The following is a 17,598-nucleotide window of genomic DNA, read 5'->3' as shown; positions in this document are numbered from 1 at the left end:
CTCAGCTGCATGGGAAGGGCCTTATGAAATCTGTGATGAGCTTCAGCCAGGGACATACCGACTTCGGCAGTTGGATGGAACTGAGTTGAAAAATCACTGGAACGCTGATGTACTGAAAAAATATCATGTGTAAACCCTTCGGGGCAGAACAATCTTTGTAAGTACATTTTGAATTAATGAAAGGCCTTGGAGCCACCATTTATATAAATACTTGCAACTTTTTATCCTTTCAAAGTTTTCTTGGTTCTATCTACTCTTTAAGGGTTTTTTATTCAGCCTCGTCTGAAACCTTCGCCTTCGGGTAACTGGGTTTCAAATCGCTAACAAAACTCGTCTTTTTAAAGAACACTGGTCTTTCAGCTGAAGTCAAACTTTAGCAAGACTTGTTCTCCAAAGGCATGAGTCCATGGACAATTCTGGGATATTGCCTTAACTGAGCCTTGTATCCCAGAAAGCCATTATCCGAAACATTGCCTTCAGTTGGCCCTGTGTCTCGGATATCCATTTTTCAATGATAGACAGAAAATCAAGGATAACAGCAACTGTTGGAAATTGTTTATTCAGCCTCGTCTGAAACCTTCGCCTTCGGGTAACTAGGTTTCAGATTGCTGACAAACTCGTCTTTTTAAAGAACTCTAGTCTTTCAGCTGAAGTCAAGCTTCAGTAAGATTTGTTCTCCAAAGGAATGAGTCCATGGACAATTCTGGGATATTGCCTTAACTGAGCCTTGTATCCCAGAAAGCCATTATCCGAAGCATTGCCTTCAGTTGGCCCTGTGTTTCGGATACCCATTTTTAAGAAATAAAGAAATTGTTTATTCAGCTGAAGCCATACTTCAATTTCTAGGGGGGAGGCAAGAAGCACTACCAGTGCAAGTTTATGTTCAGTAGAATTGAAGAAACAGTAAAGCATTCAAAAACAAAGCAGCTGAAGAAAAGAACATCAAATTAATAATTCATGCTCAGAAATTGAGCTACAAGTTCAAATAAGTTAAAAAACTATATCGGCAGCCGCCCACAAGCGGAAAATAACAGCTGCCGAAATACGTACAGAAGCAAAAAAATAAACTGTTTTGTACGACAAGGCAAGCTGAAGCAAAAAACAAACAAGGCAAAAATTCAGAAAGCGGCAAGTCTAAAGTTGAGCGCATGATGAACCGCAAGATTCTGAAGACGACTGCCCGAGTTCCTATGCTTCAGCCCGAGGATCAGACTGATCAGCATTGTTGGGCCCCATGGTGGTCTCAGCCCCAGCAGCAGAAGAAGCAGGCTTTGCACTCTGCCTAGCCTCCCTTTCCCTCTGTTCAGCCTCCAACTCCATTCTCTCAGCTTCTTCTTCGGCTTCCTCAGCCTTAAGGATTTCAGCTTCGATTGGAGTTGCATACTTCATATGAGGGTCTTCGGGATCCTGGACCCATTCAGCACATTTGGACCAGTCCAACTTCGGCTCAGCATGAAGGCAGACTCTTCGGCACACTCTGAACCCGTTTCTGAAACCCATTTCATATTCTTCCTGGGTATAGACACGGACTTTGAGCAGAGCCTCAGCATCAGCCAACTTCTTCTTTGTCTCCTCCAAGTCTTCCTTGGATTTCTTCAGCTCATCGGCGAGCTTGGAGGAGGAACCTTTCAGCTCATTCAGCTCCTGCTGAACTTGGGAAGCCTCTGTCTGAGCCTGGGACACTTCTTCCTTTTTGACCATCAGCTGATCCTCAGCTTCTTGGAGCTTAGCTCTCTGAGCTTCAGCAGCAGCAGCAGCCTCTGAGAGTTGGACATTCCTGGCTTGGAGCATCTCTTCAGCAGCCATTCTACTGGCTTCAAGAGCTTCTAGCTGTTGCTGCACTTCAGCTTGTGCAGCAGCTCCTTCCTGGATTCGGCTCTCAATGGTAGCCTTGAATTTGGAGATGTCCACTCCCATGTGCTCTTGGAGGAATTTTTCCCCTTCCATCAGTGGGGGAAAAATTTCCTTCTCCATAGCATCGCAGAAGGTTTTGAGGGCTTCAGCAGCTTTTTTCTCATATTCTTCACCCTTCTGCTGCTTCTCTTCAGCTGCTGCTTGCTTCAGCTTAGCAAGCTTTAACTCCTCCTCGGCTACCTTTTTGTCGTGCTCGGCAGCGTCTACCCTATCTTGTAGGGTATCTATCAGCTCTACAGTGAGAGTCTGATTGTGCACGAACTGAAACAGGAGCACAAGTCCACATAAAATAAATAATAATAATAATTGAAGAGCTGAATTGAAAAAGAGATAAAGGCAGGGAGAATCACCTGCATCATCAGCAGTTGGTTAGACCTGGCTGGGTCAGGAACTGATCTGCTGGATTCGCCCATCCCAGCAGTGGCCTTCAGCGACCAGATTCTTTCCCTATCTACTTCGGACATGCCAGCAAAATTGTCGAAGTAGGCTGCAACACCTTCTCGGTTCTGACCCCATATAAGGTCCTAGATGTGATCTGGGATTGGAATTCGGGGGGCCGAGAAACCCATTTCTCCAGATCGCAGCGTCTGGAAGGAAGGAAAGGATGACGAGGGAGCTTCTTTAATTTTGGATGGCTCAGCATCCCCCTTCTTCTCAGAAGAGTCAATTATTATGACTTCTTCTTCTTCAGGTGTGAGGACAAAGGCCTCAACCTCTCTTGCAATGTCTACCGTGAAACCCTCAGCACTGGGCATCACGACATCCTCATTCCTGTGCTCAGCAACACTCTCTTGAACTTCTTCTTGGACCCCTCCCTTAGGTTCGGGAGTTTTCTGATCCACCTCCATCTCGGGAGGTGGCGGAGGGGTCTTTGGAGGTGATTAAGGTGGTGGCCGGGGAACCCTCGGCGATCCATTGCCTTCCTCGGGTTCCCTTATTTCGACGCCGATGGTCATCGGCCTCCGCTGAAAGTCATGGGGGCCGATGATGGCCATTCTTCGGCGCCTTTTCTGAAGCGGCTGCTCGTCCATGTCTGAGTCTGAGGACTCTTCTTGTATCTGGTCTTCGGGACGAACAGGGGCTTTCCCTTCTCTGTGTCTATTACTCTCTTCAGACTGTAAAAGACAGGGGGGAGGAAGAATGTGAGTAAAAAAAAAAAAAAAACAACAGAAACAGACGAAATTAAGTCTAAAAGCTCACCGAGGTCTTCAGTAAAGCCTCGTCTTCTTCAGCTGCCCTAGCTGCAGCTTCTTCTTCAGCAGCCCTGGAGGACCCTTCTCCTCCTTCACAAGCTTCGATAACCCGTGCAACCTCTTCGGCTGTACGGGCGGCTTCAGCTTCTTCGTCTAGCAGCTGAAACCAGGGATCTCTCTTCTTCCACCAAGGCTTCTGCCTCTGATACAGAGCAACAACCTCAATTTGGAAGTGGGAAGAGTCTAGATGAACTTCCCTATGCCTCGGTTCAGTGATAGAGGGGGCCCGATCAGTTACAACTCGTTCTCGGTTGACGCCAAGACGAGCGTAGTTAATGCCGACGTTGGTCTCGTCCCGCTCTGAAAAAGAAAAGGGGAAAAGTCAGTTCAGTTAGGTTGGCACAGCATAAAAAAGCGAAGTGAAAGAGGAGGAAAAGATATAATTAAAAGGCCTCGGCCCCAGCCGAAGAAGCTTACCATCCTTAAACTTTCGGCTGAGGCCGACAGCTGCTAGCATGTTCTCTTGGAAAACATAATGCGTATCGGGGAGCCAAGTCTCCGGGATATGCTGCATTCGGCCGCTGCCCCCCCCGGCTCGGCAGCTTGCCGAAGATATTCTGTTGATTAAGGTTCGGATCTGGGCCGTTATCTTCAGGGGGACCTAAACTTCCCATGTCGGGATCAGGCTCAGCAAGGTACCGGGGAGCGCTGAAGACGCAAGGGTGGCCCGGGTCCGTGGGTGCCCTAACCCAAATCCATTGACCTCTCCAGTCCTTGTCTGAAGAGTCGTTCGGCCACATGGTTAGGTACTGGGGCCGAGACTCAATCCGGTACCACCCAGAACCATGACTTCCGTGCCCACTTTGAATATTTGGCACTAGCCGATGAAGCTTTTTGAAGCAGTGCAGGTTCGGCACATACCTGAAGAACTTGCAGACCCATAAGTATGTCATCACCCTTCGGATGCTAATGGGAGTTAGCTGACATAGGGAAATATTGTAATGGATCAACAAGTCTCGGACGAATACGTCCAAAGGGAACCTCAGCCCATACTGAAGTTGTCTTGTGTACACCCCCACATACCCCGGGGGTGGACGATGGATTCTATCGGATGCCACGGGCATTCGGCACCAATACCCATCAGCTTCAAGGATGCCTTAATGCAACTCAATTTGTTCGGCAAACCGATATTGTTCGGCATTCTCCACCCACCATGAGTAGGGCGGTTCTTTATCATGGCCGAAGCTACTTCGGCATCTTCCCACTCCGAAAACCCGGGAAGGATATCCCAAAGGACAGCGGGAACTTCATCGTCCCGCCCAGAAGCGCTCGGCCCCTCCGTTCTCTGAGGAGGAGCCGAAGAAATGGGAGTCGCCCTAATCCCTTCAGCAGGGTCAGACTCTGCTCTTTGTCCATTCCAGGTCCCAATCCTGTTCCTGGGATCGGGAATTGGCCTTGATCTTCTTGGAGCACGGGCTCTACCTCTAACTCCTCTCACCATTGATGAATTTCGAAGAAAAAAGTCGAAAAAAGGGGAAGGAGTTCAAATTCGAAGAAAAATAAACTAAAATCAAAGGAATTTACCTTAATCTGAAGCGAAAGTTGCCGATTTACGAATTGGTAGTGGCGAGTCTCAGTTTCTAAGCTTAATGCTCGGGGAATTTGCGAAGTTTTGATGCGGGTTCTTGGGTTCTCTCGAGAATTCTGGGTTTGTGTTGGTGAATAAGTGAGGAGAGATGACGCGCCTCTAATTATATCTCCAGAAATGGGAATACGGGGAGTCCGCGTTTCAATTTCTCTTAAATACCCCACTAAGTAACCGTTAAACACACGACCTTGCGATTAAACCGCCCATTATCCGTCCAACTTCCACAATTATCCGCCTTAACTGTTGTTATCTCATTAATTACGGTTCAATTACGGTTTAAATTCAAATTTTTGGATTAATTAAATCATTCACTTCCCTCCTTTTCTGATTAAATCAAACCCGATCCGTCATCCTTCCAAATCGGGTCTGGGGGGCAAGTTGTTTGGGTCCAATTTAGTCCAATTGGGCCTTGTCATTAAATGATCCAATTAAAAGCCCAAGGTCAAGGTTCATCTCTCCAATTGTGCTAAAGTCAAAGATCAGTCCTCAAGGCAAGCCAATTGGGCTAAGGCCCAACTTCTCCATATATGTAAAGGTATAAAAGCCATCAATATTACATTTGTTTATTCATTCAACAAAGCCTCAAGCAATTAATTCTCTTGCATAGTGTTCTCTTTCTACACACTGTACTGACTTTAGCATCGGAGGGGCCTTCCTCGGCAACACCCCCGGGGCTAGTTTACGTGTGTTTACTGTGCAGGAAACCTTCGGCCCAACATCACTTGGACCGAATCCAGTCTTCTCCACTTCCTCGGACCTTCGACAAGGTCCCATTGTTTTCATCCGAAACAGTTATTATTTTTCTATTAAAAAATTTTATCTTACAAAAAAGTTGTAATGTATTAGATTAATCATATTAGTTTTTATAGTATGTAATCACGAACTTATAAGAAATTACACATTAAAATAAAATTCAAATCAACGATAAACTAAAAATTACCCTTTAAGTGGTAAAAGTTACCAATAAAAATAGTTAAAATTATGCTCAAACTGACCGTTTTACAATAATACATAAGACTTATTCTTGGCATATACAAGGATTGATCCAAAAAAATAAAATCAACTCAATTTTTTTGTTTTTTTGTTTTGTTTTTTTTTTTTAATTTGAACTCTCATATAAGGCTGAGATAAATAAATATCATTTGGAGTTTAAACTATGTGCATACGTGGAAATCATAACATTTTGGAAGTTTATCACAACCTGACGGACAATTGTAATTAGACCCACTTTGCTCATAATAAACATAAAAATAAAAAAGTGTTTAAATCAGTTGGAAAGGAGTTGTTCCATCTTACCAAGGTATTGAGTTCAAGATTTAAAAACACAACTACTACATGTGTTGGGAGAACTTTCCTCCTAAATGAGGCCTAACCAAGCTCGAATCGAATTCGGATTAGTTAAAGTTTAGTAGGCTTATATTATCGTACAAGCTTGCTTAAAAATACCTATTTAGATATACACAATGTCTCAGCATGGAAGTATATTTTCAGAGTAATGAATCATCATAATATCCCCTCAAAAAAAAAAAAAATCATAATATAAACTTAAAAATTAACAAATTAAAATAATACTCAAAGATAAAATAATAAATTAAGATAATACTCCATATAACAAACACAACATAATCAATAATATAATATTAAAACAAACTTCTTGGTGTTGTTTTTTCCCTCCAAACTCCCCTTGCGTTTTTTTTTTCTTCCTATTTTTTGTTTTATTTTTGTTAATGCCATCAACTACCTATTATAAATTATGTACAAAATATTTAACAAATCATATTATTATGATATTTTTTTATTCACATATTTCCCTAATCTATCTTAAAATATTTTCCATATCTATTAATTCTTAACTATAAATATTACTCCTTATATCACATACAATACATCATATATAATACTGGTGAGTCAGATATAACACTAGGCGAAAAAGAAAAATGGGCACCGGTTCAAACCCCCCCTGAGGCACCGGTTTTGAACCGTTGGGGATTTAAGAGGTGCCAAATCCATGAAAATTTGGCACCGGTTAACAGGTGCTAACTACACGATTTGGCACCGGTTAACCGGTGCCAAAAGTAAGTGCCGCGCTGTTTTTTTTTTCTTAATTTTAACTACAATTGGCACCGGTTAACCGGTGCCAATTATGCCTTCAAACAATAATTTTTTTTTCTTGCAATTTCTTCGCAATTATGCCTTCAATGAAAAATTCAGCATACAATCCAAAACAAGAAATCACAAGGTACCAAAATCGTAATATATAATCACATATAAATATATATTCATCAAATAAATTGTTATTTTACAATTTATTAAAAAAAACAGAAAATTGCTGAATTTGTAATTTTACAATTTACAACCCAGAAACTTCGAACTTCAAACTTAGCAAAATCACGACCTTCAAACCGAAAATTAAAAAATCAGAAACTTCAATTCCAACCTGCATCAATTAAAACAATAAAATCAGATAACAATGCTACTAACAACATAAAAAATCAACCCAAAACAAGATAAATCACTCAAATTCAACCCAAAAAAAACCACCACAAAATTGAACAAGGCACTAAAATTCAACCCAGTAAATTCAACCAAAAAAACAAAAAAAAACCCCGTAAAACCAAGAAATCGAGATCGAAAAACCCAGAAAAAAAACATAAAAAAAACCCAATCAAAACCTAATAATCCAGGACACCCAGAAAAACCATCAAAACCTGAAAAAAAAACCCCTCAAACCAAGATATTTTGAACCCAGAAAAACCCAAAAAAAACCTAAAAAAGTCGAACAAGACCTAAAAAGCCCAGAAACTTTGAACAAAAAAAAAACACATACATTCTGATTTTCTAATAATTGACGAAGAGAACTTGAATAATTAACGGAAAAAACCCAAAATCAAGGCAATTTAACATAAATAATTGAAACCAAAACGCAAAACTAAAGAAACCAGAAACCCTAACCTCAAAATTTTGATTTTCTAATAATTAACAGAGAGAAGAACGGCGACGACTTTTGATTGCATGAACGGCGGCGGCTTTTGATTGCATGAACGGCGGCGGCGATGGTTTCGAAACCAAGATGAGGAAGAATGAAGAAGATGAGAGAACAGATGAGGAAGAAGATGAGATATCTAAGAACGATAGATTAGAGAGATCTGAGGATTCTGGAGATAAGGGAGATGAGAGATGAGGGAGAACGAGCTAAGAGATCAGAAAATAAGGAGGGTTGATGAGAGAGAATGAATATGAGAGAGTGAGGGGCTGAGGGAATATAAGAAGCCCAAATTTTTTTTTATTAAATTTTTTTAATTGGCACCGGTTTGGCTAGAACCGGTGCAAAATCCCACCGGTTTTCAATAATTTTTTTTAATTGGCACCGGTTAAAAGTCCTTATTCCCAATACCGCCCAATTCTTTCCCACTGGTTTTCAAAAACCGGTGCCAAATGTGCGGTGCCTATTTCCTTTTTTCTACTAGTGTAAGGTTATTATTGTGTTTATAAATTTGGTGAATGCAACGGGTAAAACATGTATCATATTTTAGTTACTAAAGCGAATGATATGACAAGAAAATTTTAGTTTTTCCTACGGAGATAGAAAATGAATTAGTCTACTTCTCATATATAAGTTATGTGAGTATTATTCATTTATTTTTCAACTAATAAAATAACGTTATCAAAATCAAATAACTTAAATTACTATTTAAATTACAATCCTTTATTGTTGTATCGATCATTAGAAAATGAGCCCTTCATTACAAATTAAATTAAATTTGTTTTTTTCCTACGTAATTAATAATTTGATTTACAAACCGTGCATCGCACGGGTACTATGCTAGTTACATCAAAATAAGGGTCGTGTAGGCCTGTAGCTAACCAAATTAGCACCTAATTTACTCTTTGAAATAAATTTTTAGATTAATTATAAGTTGCGCAACCATAATAACGAAAGGCCACAAAATACAGAATAAATTTCCTAATTCCCCTATTTGTTTATTTTCTTCCCGTTATGTCTCTCCCCTAATTCCCCTGTCTTCTAGGGGTGAAAATAATTCGGATTAAAACTGAACCAAACCGAAAACCGATCCGAATTAGTAATTCGGATTGGAATTTTTTTTAGTTCGGTTTGGATTGGATTGGGAAATTTGAGAAATTCGAATTACGGTTTGAATTCGGTTTTGGGTTTAAAAACCGACTTACGGCCCAAGGACTATTGCACATAAGCCCAATCTCCCTAACCCTTTTGGCAGCCCTTTTATTCCCATTCATATAAAAGCAAAAAACCCTTTCTATCTATCATTCTTGAACCACTTTCTTTCTCTCTCCTCTTAGTCTTAGTCTTAGTCTTAGTCTCAGTCTTATTCTCTTTCTCTGATTTTCTTTCTCTCTCTTCTTAGTCCTCTTAATCCCTCTTTCTCATGCTCAAATATTATCATCTTCATTTCTTCTCTATTTAGATGAAGGCAATCACGATCATTTGTAAAGATTATTTCGTCGAGAAGTAGGCGAAGAAACCAAGGGTGAATTGTGAAATGCTTAGTCAAAAATGTAAATTTCAATTATCTATGCTAAATTTTCATTTATATCTCTTTTATTTTATAGATTGTGTATTTTATATTTCTGGGTAATGTTGAGTATCAATGGATCTAGAATTCTATATGAATATTCATGGTTGTTTGATTTTATTTGCATGTAAATATTAATTTTGAGATAATATTTGGGCAAATTTAGGCCATGATCTTGTTAATAATTCGAAACAAATTTATATAAAATTGATCAATTGATTTATATAATTTAAAAATGGCAGAACGATAAATATTAGCCCCCAAAAAATTCGGTTTGGATCGGTTTATTTTTTGAAAACCGAAATAGAAATGATTTGGATCGGTTTGGACTGAAAAGTAATTTGGATTACACTCGGTTCGAAAAATCTCAAACCGAATTAATTCGGTTTTGATTCGGTTAGGGCTATAATCCAAACCGAAAACCAAACTTTCACCCTGTATTCTCCTCTTGTTCCCTTGTTTTTTCTCCACTTTAAACACTTTGTTCCTCTTTCTTCGAAAACAAGATAAATGTCATCTTCAGATTCTGGAAATAAGAACCCTTCTTTTCATTTCAATTATTCAATTTTTTCTATTATTTAATAAAATTCGTATTTTACTTAAGAATTTTTAATTTAAAATCGAATAAAAATGGTCCACTACTTTTTTTACACCTGTATTTTTAAACCTACTTTTTTTACACCTACTGTATTTTTGAGTGGAGTAAAAAGTATAATTAGTAAACGTCTATGATCGAATGATCTACCTCTATTGTCAATTTGTTTGTTCTCAAGTTTTCACAAAGTTGGACCGTAGACCGTAACAAATACATCATGCAACAAACCAATGAAAGTGAGAGGACAACTAACAACACCCAATGATTCTCCGCCACGTGCACCCCTCAATCCTTGCTGGAATTTTCTTACAACTCTTTTCCTTTTTATAAAAAAAAACTAACTTCGCCCGTTATATGGCCAGAAAACAGTTCGCACCAGAAAAACTTCAAATGCTGATGAATTTGACGAGTTCATGAAATATTTTCTACAAAAAACTCCCAGTAATTATTATTGTTTAATTTTAATTTCTGGGGTCTATGCAGCTATTATTCAAAGGTCGAGACACTGATCATTTAGCGCAAAAATAAAATCGACGATGATAGAATGGTCGAAGCAGCTCAAATCCGCTTTTGGGGCTTCTTTTATATGGCTCATTTGTTTGATCTACTTTACCCAGGTTAATTTTTTCTATCATTTTCATTATTTTTTTTATCTGGGTTGATGATTTTTGGGGAAATTTGATTGTTATTTTTTTCTGGGTATGATGACATTTTAGTTTTATGAAATGGGGTGTGATTTTTTTAATTTGTTATTAATTTTAAATTTATCTGGGGTAAAATTGCGATTATGTGGTTCTGGGTTTGTGTTTTAGACCTAGGATTGATAATGTTCATTGTTATTGCTACTTAATTTTTTAAATTTGCCAGTTTATAGGAAAAGTCGTTGTGATTTAATGATTTTGGCCTGAAGTAGTAAGTAGTTGATGGAGTTATGAAGTGACATACACATACTTATATTAAGATCATAGTAGATGGTTAATCTTCTATAGTTGGCCTATTTGAATTGGTTAAAGTTGGGCAAATTCCAGTTGGATCAGCCAATCTTGAGATGGGGTAGAAGAATATGTTTTTAATGATTTGGAAAGTATAGGGGTTAAAGTCTTCAGGAGGTAGAGAAGTCCCTGGCTTTGATTCACACCCGGCTGCCTCATTAGGGTGTTTTTATTTCTCTAAAGAAATTACCATGGTAGAGATTGTTGGTGGAACTTTTGAATTTTGATGGTAATGTCAAGAAAATTTTGTTTAGTTGCTTTTGGATGGGATCAAGACTAGTAGAGATGCTGATCTATAGCCTTATAGGATACATATGAAACATATTGAGTCTAATAGGAGAATGTGGTTGGCACGTCAATTTAGCATGCTACAATGATAAGTTATTCCATTGCTAGTATGGGGTGTAATGTTTACAATGGAGTTTGCCTTAGTGACTTGTAAACTAAATCAGCTTTTGACAATACTAATGTTCTCCCAAAGTTCGTTGCTGGGGTGGTAGATTGGTAGCTTACAATTTTCTGCTGAAAAAATCAGATCAGACATGTGGCACTTCCAATGTATAGGTGAATATAAAGTTTGTTTGTGGCTTAGTGACCTATTGATGCTTTAGAAGGGCGAGAAATTAGCTATGAATGCAGCACATTGGTGCAGGTAGCTCTGGTGCATGAAATGTTGAAGGTTTTCATTGATTTGAATAACTTGAAGAGGTTATTATATATGTTTATGAGTCATCATAAGTCTTGGTGCATATCTATGTTTGTCTTGTGGTGTATGTAAGTTGGGTATTGGGTTTTACAAACAAGATAGATGTTTTCATTGGTGTGAGAGTGAAGATGTTGAGGAAAAAGTAATCCTATGCCAGTGTAGATTGTAGAGAGTGAGAACAACGAAAAATACTTAATTAGGGCCAACCCTTGTGTTTGCGAGCAGCTATTCTTATTAAGAAGGTTCCTTACCTGAATGTTAGTGCTGATTTATGTTTGCAATCTTGCTCATTCATTCTTATAATGTCGATTAGGCCTCATAATTCTATCTTCTTGACCTTTTTGTGAGGGGGTATAGGTGTCTTCCAGGATATGGCCTGTGAACAATTAACACTGATTGCTGATATCCGATATTTTCTTTTGCGATACACTTATCTATAGGTAATAGAATGTATATATCTTTGTAGGTTGTGGCTATTACTTCTCTCCTTAAGTGTAGTGAAGCTGCTTCAGCATTTTACTAAACTAAACTGATGGTTTCATCAGTGTTCTGGAGTATAGTTATCAAGCTTTTACTCTCTGTCTGTCACTCTGTCTTCCACTTAGACACATGACAGAATGGTGAACTATGTTCTCACAGGAATATTGTGTTTAAGGGTCGGAAAATGGAGCAAACTCTAATCCCTCTTCCCTTCTGTCAGTTTTATGTGACCTTTTGTTTCCCCTTTTTCTTTATTTTTTTTGGGGGGGGGGGGGTGGTGATGTGGTAGTGCTGTTGGGGCCTGGAATTTCTGCGGCAATGCTGCTGAATCTTCCTTGTTGTTTTTAATGATTGGCTTTTGTCCTTGAAAATTGTCCAATGCAGGGTTTTAGATCCTTTGTGTGGACAGCAGTTTCTTATCATCTAAAGGACGATCTGAAGCTGTCTCCCTCAGCATCCCAGTTTGTAACCTCGGTAGCATTTTTTCCTTGGAGTATAAAACCATTATATGGGTATTATTTCTTTTGATAAGTATGCTACTCCTATAAAAACAGACGTACTTGTACCTGTATACTGCCAATTCTAGTTATTTTAGACAAGCTTAGAGTTCTTGCCATGTGCATATGCATACTTAGTCAAAGTATACACTTCATTTTTGCGTAGTGCGCCAAGGGATCCATTCGCACGAGGTAATTTTCAAGGGAATTGTCAATGCATAACTAACTTCCAAGGATTCGATTTTAAGAAATATGTTTTTCCCCAAATAAACATGCATTTGTATGCTTCCGTATGTTGAACATGTAGTTTGATCCATATGAAGATTTTATGATGTCTCTGAATATTTGTTGATAGAATAGTGGTGTTTTCCTGGCATGTCATCAAGATATTTAATTTTTCTATCATTATTGTAATAATGTAGTTTAATTTTACCATGCAGATTTGTATTAACTACTAAGTAATAACTTCCCCTGTTGCTTCACATAATGACATTTGGGGAAGGGTACTGAAGCATTCTGTATATTTGCTAAAGTAATAATGTGGTATTTGCTGATGCTTGTGGTTTGCTCTTGTTTGCAGAATTATATCAGATTGTATACCCATAAGAGGGAGGAGAAGGACTCCATACTTATTTATTTCGACAGTGCTATCTCTAGTGCCATGGATTATGATAGGTCTAAATGCATCACTGAGATCGTCCAAAGTGCCACTCATGTTTTTTTTAACAGTACAGAATATAGGCTCTGCCATGGCTGATGTTGTAGCTGATGCAATGATTGCAGAAGCTGTTAGGTTTGAGAGGTATGTATATTAATGTCAATCTTATTCTTTGCTCTAGTTGCATGAACTGATCCAAGATTAGAATAAAATGAAGAGCTCTTGTAAACATCATAATATTTCTCTATTGCTTGCCAGCCTGCTTCTGCCAGATGCATATATGCTAATATTTTCATGTCGTATTATTATGTCTCACTTCATTTTATTTATTTATCTATTTATTTATGTTTTTGATAGGGCTGCATTTGCTGGAGATCTTCAGTCAATTTCTTGGATGTCCATGGCCTTGGGAGGAATCTTTGGGAGTTTATTGGGAGGATATGTACTGAGTAACTTGCACATTGATGCCATATTTCTGCTGTTTGCCATTCTTCCAGCTTTACAGCTTGTGTCTTGTGGTTTGGTTGAGGAGAGTCCTGCAAATTCCAAAGATTTAAGTGAAGATTCGAATTCGACAAGCTTGCATATGAGTAATGGTGGTGATAATGCAGAAAATGTGGACCATCTAACTAATGGTTTCTCCAAAACTAGCACTTCAAGGAGAAAGAAGAGCCAAAAAAACAGAAAGAAGGCAATTTTGTCCAATAACTCTCTGAAGCAAGTCAAGAATAAGTCATTAGCATTACAATGGTTTTACTCGTTGAAGACTGCCAGTTACAGTTTATTCAATGCTTTTAGGCAGCCTATCATTTTGAGGTAAGGAAATTACTTGGAGTAATAACTACTCATCAGCACTTAAAAGCTAAACATTATGTTATTGGGCCATTTTATTAGATAACCGTCAACAGGTAAATGACTTCGATTGTGTGACTTAAAAAGATATCTTGATTTTGGAATTTGAGTAGTATGGTGACATGATATGGTCTGGACTGTGGACTCTATTTTTTTTAGATGATGTTGTATTGGCTGAAATCTTGGCTTGATTTGGTAAACTTGGTTGATATAAGTTTGGTCAATTTTGTGTAAGGTAAATGGTCCTTGCTTTCCTTGGCATCATTTCTTCCCAATTCACCATAATGTCTTGATCAGATCATGTTTAGAATGTTGGTTCATTCGTGCTCATGTCTCATGTGAAGTGAATCATGTTAATAATTTTTTTATTTTCCATTATGCATGATGGATTTTTTCAACCTCTAATCATTATTTTCAATTGGAAGGCTAGACCCATGGCTTGGTTTTTCTTGGCACACATTACTTTCCCCAACATTTCAACTGTGATGTTCTACTATCAGACTGAGTTGTTGAACTTGGATGCGTCCTTCCTGGGAAATGTACGAGTTGTGGGCTGGTTAGGCCTGATGCTTGGAACTTCCATTTACAATAAGTACTTGAAGCGAAAGAAGTTACAAAAAACTCTTATGTAAGTAGTTTGTGAATATTATTACCTACATGCTTATTCTTATGTATTGTGCTCTTCCCTTTCTGTAGTCATACTGACTGTGTGTGTGTGTGTGCGCGCGATGTGTTTGATGCTCTGTCAAAAATGTTGTACAGGTGGGCCCAGATTGCATTGTCTTTGCTAATTCTCATAGACATGGTTTTAGTTTCTCGAGCAAATATTGCATATGGGATTTCAGATAAAATACTGGTCTTATGGGGGACTGCAGTTGCAGACGCAATCAACCAGTTCAAGTAAGCTTCTGTTATAACTCGCATATCAGAACCTGCATACTGTCTTTGCTTTTTTTACTCAACATCTTGGGTGACTCATTCAGTCATTTGTACATTATATTTTGTATTTTCTGCTTTTCCACCTTATTATCTAATTGGGAGGGGAGAGGCACAGTCACATAACCAGTTGATTGTAGTTGCATGGGACGCTGTTATTTTCTTGTTTCACTTTGAAATTTTTACTTTTGATTGTGGACTTTCTCCCATAGTTTGGCTGTCTGTTGCAGTGAGCCAGTCACATTGGACATCATTATATTCTGATTTCACTTCTAAAGACTCTTGTTATTTTTGCTCTGTTTCTTCTCTGATTTCATTTGTGAGGAAAACATGTCAGTTGAGATTGATGGAGTACTGGTTGTGTCAGGAATACTTGTGCTTGCTTGTTAATGTAGTGATTTCTTTTCCTTTTTATTTTTTTTCTAAATACTGTGATATTGACATGGTTTCATTTCTTGATGTGAAAACAGGTTAATGCCATTTCTGATTTTATCAGGTCAGCTGTGTCCTCCAGGCATTGAAGGGACCTTGTTTGCTCTATTCATGTCGATAAAAAACTTTGGATCCACCGTGGGCTCATTTGTTGGTGCTTGGTTGGCATCGATTTTGAACATTTCTTCGGGTTCTTTTGACAACCTTCATCTTGGCATTGTTATTCAGTTCTTTTGTTCATTCATCCCCCTGGCATTTCTCTTTCTGATACCTAAGGACGCCACTGGCTTGTCCGCATAGATAGGTTACTTTAGAAACTTACTATTCAATACAGACTATACAGTGAAGACATCCATCTTTGGTCTCTTAATTTCGTTCTCACTGCCTTTTGTTATCTCCCTTTTCACAGCTAGCACAGTATAGAAAGATCATTGATTAGATTGTTGAGAGATCACGATATACCATAGAAATTGTAGAGGTGTAGACTCATAGCTCTGGCTTAGAGCTAGATTTTTATTCCTGGAAATTTTGTAAAACGATTAGTTGTAAACTATGTAGCTGCGAGAAGTTGTAGCATGACTGTCCTGCTTTCCACCGGAATTCAATTGATTGCTTTATCAGTGTTCATGGATGAGTATAATGTTAATCAGATGTAGCTGTAGCTTCTTCATCTTCATGCATAGTGTGATGCAGGTAATCGCAACACCAAAGAAATTGATGCAGTTACAAAATAATCTTAGCATTTTCCTTATAAATAAATTATTAAAGTATTTGTTTCCAAGATAAATTTTAAACAAGGGAAATTGATCGTCACACATGTTCTTGTTCGAAAATTGCTTAAAGGAAATTTAGTAGGAGTGGCTAGACCACAGTCGTTTTAGCATGTACTCATAATTTCCTAAGAGCTTGCCTCACCTTTGCATAAAATGAAATGCAAAGTCATACCTATATACAGTGTAAAGGTTTATGTATGTCCAATTTTTACTAGCCTAATAAATAATGATAAAATTATAATCACGCCAATTAAATACAGTACTAAATTTTATTTACAAAAATGCCATTGCGAGTTTTGTAAATCAAGGAGTCAAAAACGTTGTGGCTCTTTCCTCAAATTATTGATTCGTTGGCATCAAAATCAGACTGGTAATGTGGAGTACCATGTTTATGGCATCACTATTAGAAAATCCACTGGTGTACTTTAACATTTAATTTTGTAAAACTAGTTGGATCGCCGCAAATCAACTTTAAAAACAAATAATACTTACTCCTTCAGTCTTATTAAGTGTTTCTATTCATAATTCAGTGTAAAAAAAAATTCTCTTTTGTAAAAGCATCTATTCATATATTACGTGTATAAATTATTTTGAATAATTTGTTCGTTTACATTACTTAATTTATTCCTTAAAGTATGTGCAAAAAAGAAGGTATGCTGCATTTAGAAGAAAACAGAGGAGGTATAAAGTATATAATATAGATTAATATGATTATATATACATATGAAATACAATATAGTTGTAAATACATATATTTAACTATAAATATATCTAATGATGTTATAGTTAAAAAAAATTGCAAACAAAATTATAAATATTGAAGGAACTAACTTGCTTGATAATTCAAGAGTGGTTTTACGTTTTCATTATGAAAGCTTCTTTAGTAGCCCTTTTTCCCGTGTACGGAATAGTTCTTACAATTATCATCTTATGGTAGTATAACTTTACTATTATTTATTTATGATTTGATGTGGCTTTTCAGCTATTACGAATATTCTTTTAATTAATGGTTATGTATTCGTATGATACATGTGGTTGTATAATCAAGGTTTGAATAGTATACATATTTAAGCAATTATGAAATTTAAGTATTTGTATGTGTAAAGTTTAATTAGTATACTAAATTAGTATCTCTCTCCTCTAACGCTCCCCACCCTCACAATATTACTTTTATTTATTATTATTTATTTCCTCTCACATTCATTATATTACGGAGTACTTTACAATAAATTATTAACTTTACTATCTTTCTTTTACAATTTTTTAATACTTTAACTACCCCACTTACCTCTTATTTTATTTAAGTAAATTAAATTGTCTAAAACTATATGGCGGTTAAAGTGTAACACTTACAAAAACACAAACAGAG

The 17,598-nt window shown here is 37.6% G+C and overlaps 1 protein-coding gene across 3 annotated transcripts; it reads left to right on the top strand.

The window, feature by feature from the left end:
* Nucleotides 1-9,001: 9,001 nt before the first annotated feature.
* Nucleotides 9,002-16,087, top strand: LOC110738343 (probable folate-biopterin transporter 4). Of its 3 annotated transcripts, XM_021918713.1 has the most exons (8): nucleotides 9,002-9,291; nucleotides 10,387-10,520; nucleotides 12,466-12,593; nucleotides 13,159-13,380; nucleotides 13,594-14,052; nucleotides 14,519-14,716; nucleotides 14,851-14,988; nucleotides 15,495-16,087. In XM_021918713.1, exons 2-8 carry the CDS (start codon nucleotides 10,440-10,442, stop codon nucleotides 15,754-15,756), a joined length of 1,488 nt encoding a protein of 495 aa, XP_021774405.1. In that variant the 5' UTR covers nucleotides 9,002-9,291; nucleotides 10,387-10,439; the 3' UTR covers nucleotides 15,757-16,087. The 3 variants fall into 3 exon arrangements, with proteins under 3 accessions (XP_021774405.1, XP_021774407.1, XP_021774406.1); XM_021918715.1 differs by lacking the exons at nucleotides 9,002-9,291; nucleotides 12,466-12,593 and having other exon boundaries at nucleotides 10,405-10,520; XM_021918714.1 differs by lacking the exons at nucleotides 9,002-9,291; nucleotides 10,387-10,520 and having other exon boundaries at nucleotides 10,538-12,555.
* Nucleotides 16,088-17,598: the final 1,511 nt, after the last annotated feature.

This window comes from Chenopodium quinoa, unplaced genomic scaffold (genome assembly GCF_001683475.1).
Source record: "Chenopodium quinoa cultivar QQ74 unplaced genomic scaffold, ASM168347v1, whole genome shotgun sequence".
NCBI lineage: Eukaryota > Viridiplantae > Streptophyta > Magnoliopsida > Caryophyllales > Amaranthaceae > Chenopodium > Chenopodium quinoa.
This window is presented reverse-complemented; position numbering and strand designations above follow the sequence as displayed.

Excerpts from the sequence above, each read along its gene's own strand:
- LOC110738343 (XM_021918713.1), top strand. The coding sequence starts at position 10,440 with ATGATAGAATGGTCGAAGCAGCTCAAATCCGCTTTTGGGGCTTCTTTT. Across the intron at positions 14,717-14,850 it reads AAGTTACAAAAAACTCTTAT|GTGGGCCCAGATTGCATTGT; the intron begins GTAAGTAGTTTG and ends AATGTTGTACAG. Across the intron at positions 14,989-15,494 it reads GACGCAATCAACCAGTTCAA|GTTAATGCCATTTCTGATTT; the intron begins GTAAGCTTCTGT and ends ATGTGAAAACAG.